Source organism: Phascolarctos cinereus, unplaced genomic scaffold, assembly GCF_003287225.1.
Source record: "Phascolarctos cinereus isolate Bilbo 61053 unplaced genomic scaffold, phaCin_HiC Scaffold_5;HRSCAF=322, whole genome shotgun sequence".
Classification (NCBI taxonomy): Eukaryota; Metazoa; Chordata; class Mammalia; order Diprotodontia; family Phascolarctidae; genus Phascolarctos; species Phascolarctos cinereus.
This window is the reverse complement of record NW_027555958.1, coordinates 278,864,474-278,878,104: the sequence shown is the minus strand read 5'-3', so window position 1 is coordinate 278,878,104 and position 13,631 is coordinate 278,864,474. Positions and strand designations below refer to the sequence as shown.

Below are 13,631 nucleotides of genomic sequence, written 5' to 3'. Positions count from 1 at the left end.
AAATGATACCTTTATTTCACAGATAGCCTGAGTCCTTATCCATCCGTCAGAACTCTGAAATGCCTTTCTTGATCACAGGCTCCCATTCTTCCATTTCTCTTTCTGTCTCAGATAGCCCTAGAGCAGGCCATCCTATCCTTTCCAGATTTACTTCGCAGTATTCCACTTAATGTACTCTCTGTTCCAAGACTTCCTTGATGTTTACCAAACTTGATAACACATCTCCTGCCTTGAGCAACCTGTCCCCTGTGTCTAGAAGACATTTCCTTCTCACTTAACACATCTCAGAATCTTTTGCGTCCTCTAAATCAGTTTAGGTGTCGTTTTTGATGTGATACCTTTCTTGATTCCCTTAGTTGTTAGTGCTTGACCCCTCCTTAAGTCATCATGAATTTACTTACTCTTTTGCATGGTATATCTCCGGAATGAAAGCTCCTCTAATGTAGGGACTGTTTTTGTTTTTATGTCCCCCTTACCTAGCACAAGGCCTCATACATAATAAAGACTTAGTAAATGTGTTATTGAATTGCAGATAGACTTGAATAGGCACGCTTTGGATGTCTTTGTGTTAAGCTCATTGAATAATTGTCTTGGCGTGATTTGAGTTGTACTGTAGTAAAACAGTTTTTTTACATCTATTTTTACTTAAATCAGAGATTTTGTATTGTGTTCTCCTTTCCACCTTATTTGTCTTTTTATTTCCACTTGTTTTACACATTTTATTGCCAAATAGGAGTGCAGAATTTAGTTTCTAAAAAATTTCAGTACTAAAGATATGCTCATACTTGAATTCCAAATGATTGTCTCAAGCCAAATTGGAGACAGCTATAATCAATTTTCTGCTATGTGTTTAGCAATTAAAAATTTCAGGTAGAAAAACTAATAAAATAAAAAAATCTACTTCTGGTTTGAAATTGTATTTTATAAAAGGAAGCCTTTGGATATAGTCACAGATTTTGGATGCTAGATTTCTAGATCTTTCTATATATCTTTAACTGTGAGTTTTTTATATTTTCATTCAATGCAGGTATTACTGTTAGATGAGCCAACTGCTGGAATGGATCCTTGCTCACGTCATATTGTTTGGAATCTTTTGAAATACAGAAAAACCAATCGAGTGATCGTACTTAGTACTCATTTTATGGATGAAGCTGATATTCTTGCTGGTGAGATTTTATTTGTCTTAAAGAAAAAGTGGGTATGGACTGTGGGTGCTAAGGAAATAAGCATCTGATGTTGCATTTTGAGGAATAGCTAAGATAGTTTAAAGATTAAAAATGTTTCCTAAGAGCATTTGATCTAGGCCAAAGCTCTCAACCTGGTATATGTGGACCAAGGGGTCAATGGACAGATTTCAAGAGGTCCAGGAATTTCTATGGTAAAAATTATGTCTTTATTTTCACTAACCTCTAATTGAAATTTAATATTTAATATAGACAATAAAATATTCTGAGAAGGGCTCTGTAAGCATCAACAGACTGCCAAAGGGGTCTGTGACAAAAAAGGTGAAAAACCTTTGCTCTACACAAGTAAGCAATTTTTTTTTGCAGTACAGATTTAATAGCATAAAATAGTTTTTTAATAGATTAGGAGGGGGAAATTGAATTCTGTAATCTCTGCCACTAAATTGTATCTCTTCATCAGTGTTCTCTCTGTTAAAGTCCAATACTTAAAAGTGGTTTTTAAATATGTAATTATGAAAACAAAATAACCGGTACCAAAGTGTAGATATTATGATAGTAGGATCTCTTAAATTGTAAATTTCTTTACAGATAGGAAAGCTGTGATATCACAAGGAATGCTGAAATGTGTTGGTTCTTCTTTGTTTCTCAAAAGCAAATGGGGGATTGGCTACCGACTGAGGTATTATTTTAAACATTTGCTTCCCATGTGGCACTCTCAATGTAGCTGAATTGTTTGTGTGAAATCAAAGCAATCATTTAAAATGAACTGTTTTCCGTTAGCTTTAGCAATAAGAGAAGAAAAAGAAATTGAAGGCATTAGAATAGGCAAAGAAGAAACAAAGCTATCACTCTTTGCAGATGACATGATGATATACTTAGAGAATCCTAGTAAATCAAGTAAAAAAACTGCTTGCAGGATATAAAATAAACCCACACAAATCATCAGCATTTCTATATATTACCAACAAAGCCCAACAGCAAGAGATAGAAAGAGAAATCCCATTTAAACTTACTGTAGACATTATAAAATATTTAGGAGTCTACCTCCCAAAACAAACCCAGGAACTCTATGAACACAATTACAAAACGCTTTTCACACAGATAAAATCAGATCTAAATAACTGGAAAAACATCAGTTGCTCATGGGTAGGCCGAGCTAATATAATAAAAATGGCAATCCTACCTAGGCTAATTTACTTATTCAGTGCCATACCAATCAAACTACCGAGAAATTATTTTATAGAATTAGAAAAAATAGTAACAAGATTCATTTGGAAAAACAAAAGGTCCAGAATATCAAAGGAACTAATGAAAAGAAATGCAGGAGAAGGTGACCTAGCAATTCCAGATCTTAAATTGTATTATAGAGCAGCAATCATCAAAACTACTTGGTACTGGCTAAGAAATAGGGAGATGGATCAGTGGAATAGGTTAAATATGCAAGACACAGTAGTCAATGACTATAGTAATCTATTATTTGGTAAAGCCAAAGACCCCAGCTTCTGGGATAAGAACCCACTCTTTGAGAAAAACTGCTGGGAAAACTGGAAAAGAGTATGACAGAAACTAGGCATAGACCCAAATCTCACACCATATACCAAAATAAAGTCAAAATGGGTTCATGACTTAGATATAAAGGCTGATACCATAAGTAAACTGGGAGAACAAGGAATAGTTTACCTATCAGATCTATGGAGAACAGAAGAATTCATGACCAAACAGGAGATAGAGAACATTATGAAAAGCAAAATGGATAATTTTGATTACATTAAATTGAAAAGTTTTTGCACAAACAAAGCCAATGCAACTAAGATTAGAAGGAAGGTAGAAAATTGGGAAAGAATTTTTACAACCAGTCTCTGATAAAGGCCTCATTTCTAAAATATATAGAGAATTAAGACAAATTTATAAGAACACAAGCCATTCCCCAATTGATAAATGGAAAAAGGATATGAACAGACAGTTCTCAGATGAAGAAATTAAAGCCATCTATAGTCATATGAAAAAATGCTCTAAATCGTTATTGATTAGAGAAATGCAAATCAAAACAACTCTGAGGTACCACATCACACCTATCAGATTGGCCAACATGACAAAACAGGAAAATGATAAATGTTGGAGAAGATGTGGGAAAATTGGAACACTAATACATTGTTGGTGGAGTTGTGAAATGATCCAACCATTTTGGAGAACAATTTGGAACTATGCCCAAAGGGCTACAAAAATGTGCATACCCTTTGATCCAGCAATAGCACTTCTAGGGCTATATCCCAAAGAGATCAAACAAATGGGAAAAGGACCCACATGTACAAAAATATTCATAGCAGCTCTTTTTTTGGTGGCCAAGAATTGGAAATTGAGAGGATGCCCATCAATTGGGGAATGGCTGAGCAAGTTGTGGTATATGAATATAATGGAATACTATTGTGCTATAAGAAATGATGAACAGGCTGACTTCAGAAAAACCTGGAAAGACTTATGTGGTCTGATGCTGAGCGAAGTGAGCAGAACCAAGAGGACTTTGTACACGATAACAGCCACGTTATGTGATGACTAATATTGTTAAACTGAACCCTTCTCAGCATTACAAGGGTCTAAGACATCTCCAGAGGCCTCGGGATGGAAAATGCTGTCCACATCCAAAGAAAGAACTGTGGAAGTTGAATTGCTATCACTTATTTTTACCTTCTGTTGAGTTTTGTTTCATCTTTCTGATGGTTCCTCCTAGTGGTTTTAATTTTTACTTACAACTCCACGAATGTCAAAATATGTTTAATAGTAATGTAAATTGTAAAGCCTATATTAGATTGTGTGCTGTCTTGGAGAGGGTGGGGGGGAGGAAGGAGGAGAAAAATTTTCAACTCAAAAGCATATGAAAGTGATTTTAAATTAATAAAATTTAAAAAAATAAATAAAACAAAAAAATGAACTGTTTTCCTAGTTTACTCTGTAATAAACATTATGATTTCTGGGTTTTCTTTAGCATGTACATAGACAAGCATTGCATCACAGAATCTCTTTCATCACTGGTTAAACAGCATATACCTGGAGCTAACTTATTACAGCAGAATGACCAGCAACTTGTCTATAGCTTGCCTTTTAAAGACATGGACAAATTTTCAGGTATTTACTTTTATGATTTCTTGACTGATAAGCCCCATCTATTGATATTGAGTTGAGATTCAAGACTAACACAGACAAGTTTACTCCCTAATTGCTTTCCTCTATACTGTTTAATAGTTGTGGTAAGCAGTATCTTATAATTTTTTCTTTCATTTTTCTCTAATTAAAGAACAGCCTGCTTTATTATGTTTTACTTTTGATGAAATCAAGAAGCAACATATACTTTCTAAGGTGTCTTCCGAGTCTGAATTCTAGAATTCTATTTACATTTCTTCTCTTGTTCCATTCCCTGAACTTGAGGCTCAGCCCATGGAATAAATTTCTCAGGCCTCACTCCTTTAGAATAGATTTCTGAAATCAGTGTTTTCATATTAATTAAAATGTCCAGTAAATAATATCAACATATTATAAAATCCGAACAGATCTGTCACCTTACTGAGACTCAGAGTTTCTAATTTACATTGTGGCAGAAGATTGTCTAGGAGTGGGTATGCCCTGTTTGGTTGAAAGAAGTCTTATTAACTTTATTTAGGGAGAAGAGTTGGGAGGCATGTTTCATTTTCTAAAAACATTTTATTTACATGTTATTTTATATTACTTTCATTTCCAAATAATATCCTTCACCTTTGTCTTCTCAGTGGGTCTTACTGACTTTAATGAAGAGTTTGTAAAGAATAAGAAAAATATTTGAAGGAAACAGAGCGGATTTTTAAATTTCCTTCCAGCTTCAGGGTTCTGATATTAATGGTTGATAAAGACTTAAGTGTAATGGTAAAGAAGAAGCTAGTGAAGTCTTTATTATTGTAAAGCCACTTGCATATATTTTTATGAAGATAAACATTACATTTTACTGTTTTTTTGGATTTATTTAAAAATCTTCCACAGAGCCTTACTTTACTACATCATCTTGGCATAGAGATACCTGAGTTCTCAAAGGCCATGGCCACTGAGAGTAGGCTGTGGAAGATTCTGTCATGCTAGAAATGCTTCTCATACCAGCCCAGCAATAGACTCCATAATGTTTTCTGAGGACCAGAGTAACACAGAGATCAATCACCATTAGATTGTGTCCAATAGGTAATATATTCTTTATCCTATAGCATTTCATGAAATACAATACAAAATAGCACTTGGTCCCTTCTAGCCCAAGTTTTATGATAGTAGTGGTAAAGTGGCAGAAAAGGGGTGAATGGTGAGATGGGGCTAAGAATCACACAATTTTTGGAACATCTCTACAGAATAACTTAACAGTAGATACTTTAAGTGTTTGATCATTCATTGACCAGTGAGTAGACATAATATTTCAAAAATGGAATTAGAACAGTATTGGTAACTTTTACAATAAATGAAATATAAAAAGTGTAATTAAATAGAAAAATGGTTTATAGAGTCTCTTTAGGGATGTAAATACACAAATTGACCAACTTGGTTTCATTTTCCCAAAGGCATTAAGAAATATAATTTTATGAGATACTTGGCTATCTTACATTGAAGTGCTTATGATAAACTATAAGCACAGAAGATCACCATAAATAAATAGCAACTTATGTATCAATGTCTAATGCAGAGAGAATGAAATTTGAGACTGTAGTTGGCTACATTATCTTGAAAGCATTAAGGGCTTGTCTTACAGTTCACAGAGGAGAAGATGCCCAAGCAATGGGAAAAAATGATAGACTGTTACTATACATGTAAAGGAAGTTGATGTGGATACAGGTAGTTTTCCTCTATACTGATATACCCACATCTTTCCCTGAAAGAGGAAAGACTGATGAATGAGATGACTGCTCCTTCCAGAGGCGTGGTCTGGGATAGCTACTCAGTGAAGTCTCAGTACCAGGTGTGGTGTTCTGAGATAGCCTTAAGCCTCTTTCATGCTATGCAAAAATAGGAGTGCTTGCCTGGATCCCTGCACCCCCAACCTCCCAGGGCTTATCTGGGTAACTTTATTCTCTTGGAATGATCTAGAGTTTAAAATGTAAAGATCCCTCATGTGATATTTTATAAATTTGTAAAAATTGGCATATGCCTCCAGTTTCCCCAAAGTATTCTCATCTCAATGCTAACTTTTTATGATGGAAAGGAAAATACACTGGTCTCAGAAGAGTAGAATACATTTATTGAATGAAATCAGAATTTTAACAATACAGTAATAAAACTCATAGGAAATTCATTATTCCGCTAAAGAGCTGAAAAACTCCTACTTCTCAGTCTTGTGTTGGCTATTCCTGGCAAATCTAAATGACCTTTTAGGAGTATGCCATCAGTGGTGAAGGGTGAGAAGTCATCATCTAGCATCCAACCTGGTTCAATAAGCAGACTATCAAAGGACTCAGTATCTTAGTGTTCTTAGAATCTCTCTTTGGTACCTTCTATGTACCCTCTAACTTTTTCTCTGGCTGGGCTCCAGCTGGTTTTTGTGGTGTCTTTTCTGGTGGTGGCTATGCTTCCTGACGCTGAAGGCCTACGAGAGAAGTGAGGAATTCCTCAATCAGTAACAGATTAGTCCCTATCCACCATGTTGTAAGCTCGCTGTCCATGTAATCTCACTGTATGCATCTCTGTCCTAGTGTCCTAATGAGCAGATATCCTCTACTCCTTTGGTTCAAAATGCCCTGCTTAGCACTACAATTAATAGCCTTTTGTCCATTCTCTTTATGTTATGAGCTCTAGGCATTTCACTCCTGTGTTCCCTTTATTTTCTGTACCTATCTGGGTTGTCCAGATGAGAAAATGCAGGGAAATATTAAAGAAGAGAACCTGGTTACACAGATGAAAAACTTCTAAAAAGGTGGAGAGAACATTAATAAATCCCTTAATGTTCTCAAGAGTGTATCTCTGAGGACTGGGCTCTAATTGGCCATTTCCCCCTCTCTCCTTTCCTTTAGTAGAAATAATGTGTCCTATGTATTTATTTTGCTTTCACAGGAAAGTTTTGATAACATGCTGCTTTACAAACAAATTTTGATTTTAGAAAGGACCTTAAAGATAATTCAGTCCAATTCTCTTGTTTGAGAGACGAGGAAATTGGAATTCAGAGAGGTCAAGAAATGTGCCCATGGTCACACATGTGGTCACTAGAAGACCTTAGAACAGTTTTCAGATTTTCAGTTTAAGGTTCTCACTGATTTATGGTGTTGCCTCTGAGAAAAATTTGTAGAGAATGGGAGATCAGTGTATTTAAGTAAACAAGATTTTTTATTTCTGCTTTTAGGCTTGTTTTCTGATGTAGAGACCCATTCTAATTTGGGAGTTATTTCTTACGGAGTTTCCATGACAACTTTGGAAGATGTGTTCCTAAAGCTGGAAGTTGAAGCAGAAATTGATCAAGCTGGTAAGAAGCCTTACCTTCTCTGACAACTCAGAACCAGAAATTCAGTTCAGTTTAACAAACATTAAGCACCTGCTATATGCAAGGTATTGTGCTAAGCACTGGAGATACCATGACAAAATGAAACAATCTCTGCCCTCAAGAGAGCTTGCATTCTGCTGGGTGGATACAACATGTGCACAGATAAGTAAATACAAAGTAATTGTGGGAGGGAGAGACTGCTAATCACTGGGTGATCAGGAAAGACTTTAGTTAGGAAATAACATTTAAGTTGCATTTTGAAACAAGTTAGGGGTTCTGAGAAGGGGAGATGAGGAAGTAGTGGTGCTGTATGAATATCATGATGTTGATAGAAATGTGGTTTTACTATTTTATAGTTTGATAAATATATGATAGCTGGAGATATAGGATGTTTGCTTGAGCCACTTTCCTATACCTCTGTTTCTTTAGGAAGACTATTCCCAGATCATCTGGCCATCTATACCCAGGATATTTTCAACCTGAAAGGTCTGGAGAAGGCATAGTTTTATTTAGTCTATTAAAAGATACTTTTATATCCTAGTAGTATTTTTTTTTAGGCGATTGGGGATAAATGACTTGCCCAGGGTCACACAGCTGTTAAGTGTCAAGTGTTTGGTCTGAGGTCGGATTTGAATTTAGGTCCTCCTGACTTCAAGGCCAGAACTCTATCCACTGTGCCACCTAGCTGCCCCATATGTCCTGGTAGTATTGAAGCTCAGTCTGTGTGTTTATTTGTCAGGCATGGTATAGAATGAATTTATTAGATTGGATGAGAAGTTGGACTCTGTAACATGTAAGGCCTCTTCTTCTATGATTAGAATTATTGGAGAGAAAATACCTCAAGTACCCTCTAGAGACTTGTTTATTTAGTTAGAAGATAGTGGTAAAAGTGATTATGCACTCACATTTAAAACTTTAAAGTTGCATTTTATAATAAAAAGATAATGTATTAGTCTTTGGTTTAAAAATCCCTTTGCTTTGTTGCTCAATTTAATCATAGATGGTTAAAGGATAATTTGATAATTTTACTTTTTAACTGAAGCACTTATTGTAATCATTTTAGAAATCTATGTTTTAAACATTGCAGAACTTCATGTTCATCAGTATTTGAAAGATCTGGCATTGATGTTCTTGGATTTGGGCCAGCTGAAGATAAATAGATATTGAAAGTAAATTAATTTTTCTCTGTGCGCATTAAGGTGTATATTACAGGAACCTTTTTACTTTTGGGAGAAGTGTATCACTTAACATTAATAAATTTTTCTTTTTCTTTTTGGTGTATAGATTATAGTATATTTAGCCAGCAGCAATCAGAAGAAGAAACAGATTCAAAATCTTTTGATGAAATGGAGCAAAGTCTGCTTATACTTTCTGAAACCAAAACATCTACAGTGAGCACTATGGCCCTTTGGAAGCAGCAAGTGTGTATGATAACAAAGCTTCATTTCCTTACTTTGAAGCGTGAAAGTAAATCACTGAGATCTGTGTAAGTATAATCATCCCTTCTGCCTGAATTTAGTTTTATCTTTTAAAAGAGGTATACATTGACTTATCTTCACATTTTTGAAATGTAGAAAATGATTCATATAATTTTGAAAGTCTAAAATAGCTACTAGTACATCTTTCCAGAGATGAACAAAAATACTCCTGTGCTTACACTTACTTTGGGATCTCACTCTATCTTCAACTCAAAATTCTGTGCTTCAAATGTTCTATTATCTTATTTCTTCATTGTCACAATTTATATTTGTATAGCTTCTTTACCATTTTCAAAGTATTTTCATACTTTTTATCTCATTTCTTCTTCACAACAATCCTGTGTGTTAAATAAAGAAGTTATCATTATCTTTATTTGATAATGGAAGTAATGGGAGCCCAGAGAAGTTTAGAGATTTCATCAAGCATATATGATTACAGCCAGATCTCCAATGTATTTCTCAAAACTCTCAGTGTATTTTTAGTCAGAAAGCAATGTGGCATAGTGGAAAAAGACTGGACTTGGAGTCAGGAGATATGGATTCATATTACAGCTGTGACACTTAAGAACTATTCAGCTGGACATAAGTCACTTTACCTTTTGAGCCTCAGTTGCCTTATGAGTAAGATGCTACTAATTCAGAGTAAAACACTTTCTCAACACATAAACCACTGTATAAATGTGAAGTCTTATTCATGTCATAGTACTTATCAACCAATAAGGTGTCATATTTATAAACATTGCCTTCATGAAGTAAAATTTATTAAGAATCTCCATGCAAATTGTATTTACCTTCCATGGTTTCTTAAAAAAATAGTAGAAATTTAACTTAATATTTAAAGATAAGTATAGATGATGTATTTAGGATTTTTTTCTCATAGATAAAAACATATATTTTGTACATTAATAGCTTTTAATATATGAAGTAAATGTGAGAAAGCAGAATGAGTTAGGCTGAACTCCAGATTGTTACTAAGTACAGGATACCAGAGTACACAGTTCTGAGATAAGGGTTTGTGATATCTAATAACCTTGTTCATCACGAGGATGAGGGATAATCTGTCAAAGACAAGAATGTGACATTGAAATCTCTTGCAAAAGAGACTGTGTCAAGGAAAAACTCAAACAATGGGCAGTAGACATTACTTGTTTAATTTATACTGAAACACAGGCTAATGTTTAAATAAGATGAGGCAAATCCAGGATCTTTTCTTTGCTTTCATATTATGAAGACATTTATAATCATCATGGTAATCTTACCTATTGCTCTGAGATTTCTCAAATCAAGAGTGATATACTGTCCAAACCAAAGTGTGTGTAAAAAATCTACTTTTACATGATATAATAACTATGTAGAGTTAATTTGACTCAAAATCTCCATTTTGCTATTGATTAATTTCAATCTCAGATATTCAGTTTTTGTACTTGAAGTTGAAATTGTAAAAATTAATTTATTTTTCCATAGAACTGAATACAGTATGCTTTTTTTTAGTCTTTCTGTCAATGTCTCAATCTGTTCCCTTTTTAAAGACTTCATACCTATCATGTGAATAAGGATTTGTTTAAAACATTGCAAGTCTTTTAAATTAACAACTTTTTTTTTTTAAAGGTTACTCCTGCTTTTAATTTTTCTGGCTGTTCAAGTTTTCATGTTTTTGGTTCATCATTACTTTAAGAATACTGTTGCTCCCATCAAACTTACTCCAGACTTATATTTTTTGAAACCTGGAGAAAAAGCTCACAAATACAAAACAGGTCTTCTTCTTCAAAACTCAACTGGTAAGATTTGGGGTTCAGGTAGATTCTTGAAATATTCTGAGGTGAAATTTTGAACTAAACATAAAATCTAAATAATTTAAAACAAAGTTAAATAATCTTGTTAATAATGAAGAGTAATGTAAATATAGGTATGACAACTTATCTTCTATGTACACTCTTATAATTAATATTCCAATAATATTATTTATGATAATAGTATTATAATTATTTAATATTCCAGTACATTTTATATACTTATGATAAATTTGCCCTCACAATACAGTAATGCTTGAATTCTCTAATTTTTCTATAAAGCCCAAATTTTCAAAGTAATTGATATTTTAGTTTTTATGTACAAAATCTTTAAAATTAACTCTTTATGAAGTTTTTATACAGTAAATGAAGTACTTTGTTTTTTAATACAGAATATAATAAATATAGCTTAATGTTTTCCTACTGACTCAGGGCCATTATTGATACTTCTAAATATTGTATTGGGTTATAATACATATATTGGAGTAGGTACTGTTGCTTTCTCTTATAACATAGTTGGTGTGCTTCTGTGCCACAGTAATGACTTGAAAGATGGCTAAGTAAATTAAAATTATTTATTTTTGTCTTTTCTCTGTTGTCAAAGCCTATGCTGACTGGTTGGCTATATTGTTAATTTTAATGTTTCCCATGCTTGTGACCTTTAGCACTCTCTTGTTTTTTCTATGTTGTTTTTTTTTGCTCTAAAAATTTCTTGTTTCTTCTACCCATTTCCCCTTTTGTTTATTTAGGTTTTTTTTTTTAACCTGAATGGCTAGAGAAGTGAAAAACAAGGTAGAAAATAATATCATTTTTGGTTTTTCAGAATTTTTTTTTCCAGTGGGGAAGACCCGAAATTATTCATTTCATTCTTTGGACCTTAACATGCCTCCCACCAGATAATGAAGGCACTGCTTTTCTTATTTTTAGTAAACAAAGGAGTTATATTTTGTTGAATGTAAACTTTGAGTTTTGCGATCTTTAGTTATTTTCAACTAGTCTGGTTGTTGCTCAGTGCATAGAGTTTTTTTGTTAGAGAAATGTACTTATCTGTCTATCCGTTTGTTAATTTTCTTATTTAAATTTTTGATTCAGCACCATTATAGTTTTGGGGCCTCCATAGAACCAAGGTATTCCTGTTATTCATTTAAAAAATTATGAAAATGTTGTAAAAGTTTGATTGCCTAACACTGTGCTTCCTATGTCTGTGCTTCCTCTCTCCCATTGCATGCATGAGGAATGCTAAGTAATACCTCTCAGTCATGTGCACAGGCTTCCTAAAGCAGAACTGATAACAGTCCTGCAAACTTGTTTATTCCTGTCTGTTAAAAAGAAGCATTTTTATTTGTTTTAAAAGATCTTAATTGTCAGAACCTTCTGGATTAGAATGAAGACAAATTCCATTTATAGTTATAAAATACAAAATTGAGCAGAGTAGATAATGGTATGCACGAAATTTTGAGAGCTGAATTAATATACCATGGATAACAGACAGTAAACTATGTGGTTTATTATAATATGTAAAAACTCTTCACTTCTCAGTTCATGTGTTTTTCTTTCCCAAAATGTATATTGTCCTATTAAAGACATTGTTGATTAAATTCAGCAAGCCTTTACTAAGCTGCTATTATATGCCAGGTACCATATATGAAGTGTTGGCAATACAAAAGCAAAAAGAAAACTATCCCTGCCTCGAAAGACCTTGCATTCTGTCAGGGGAGGCAACATGTATGTAATTGACTGTGTGTGTGTACATATACATGTACATGTACATATACATATACATATACATATACATATGCATATACGTACACACACACACACCACACACACACACACACACACACATATATATATATATATATATATATATATATATAAATGAAAAGATAATTTTGGGTAGTAGGCTCTAGTACTCAGGGGAATCATGATAAACTTTATGTGATTAGATTGAGTTTGAGATCAACCTTTAATGGAGCCAGAAATTTCAAGAAGTAGAGATGAGAGGGGAGAGTATTCTAGGCATGAATGAGAGCTCATGCAAAGACAAAGGTATAAGAGATGGAATGTTATCAAAATAGCAAGTGGACCAATTTTGTTAGTTCCTAGAGTATGTGAAAGACAGTAATCTGGAAAGATTACTTGGAATTGTGGAGAGTTGTTGGCATTGTTAGATTGTGAAGGGTTTTGAATGTCAGAGAGAGGAGTCAGATTTTTGTTCTAGAGGCTGTAGGAAATTTCTCAAGAAAAAGAATGACATGGATCAAACTAGAGTTTCAAATAGGTATTATATTATTTATTAAGATTTTATTGTGATATCTTACATGTTACAGTTTTTGTATCTCTCTGGCTTTTGGTGACCAGAAAATGGCATAGTTAATATTGTAATTTTTAAAGATTTTCCTGCACTAGAAAAAACTCTAAAAAATTTAGAACTGTTTTCTTCCTCACTTTCTTTCTAACTGTTGCACTTTTCACCCCTGTCATTTGCTAGCTTGGGCTATCCTTAACCCTTTAACTCTGGTACTTGGAGAACATGTTTATATTTAGATCATCTGTGGTGATGAAGACTACATATACCAAAAGTGTTTCTTTCTTGATAGAAATTTTAATTTTAAGAAAATCTAGATTTTTGTGACCAAATTATTATGCTTCTGATGCTAGTTAGCAGAAGAGATTTAACTTGCCTCATACAGCTCAGCAGATA

The 13,631-nt window shown here is 33.7% G+C and overlaps 1 protein-coding gene across 2 annotated transcripts in view; it reads left to right on the top strand.

The window, feature by feature from the left end:
• The window catches only part of ABCA5 (ATP binding cassette subfamily A member 5), a 121,222-nt gene that overhangs the window by 68,245 nt on the left and 39,346 nt on the right, over positions 1-13,631 (top strand). For both annotated transcript variants that reach the window (XM_021002516.2, XM_021002514.2), the window contains 6 exons: positions 1,028-1,166; positions 1,773-1,863; positions 4,168-4,307; positions 7,522-7,641; positions 8,944-9,145; positions 10,746-10,915. In XM_021002516.2, coding sequence (XP_020858175.1) covers positions 1,028-1,166; positions 1,773-1,863; positions 4,168-4,307; positions 7,522-7,641; positions 8,944-9,145; positions 10,746-10,915 — 862 coding nt within the window. The remainder of the gene's footprint in view (positions 1-1,027; positions 1,167-1,772; positions 1,864-4,167; positions 4,308-7,521; positions 7,642-8,943; positions 9,146-10,745; positions 10,916-13,631) is intronic.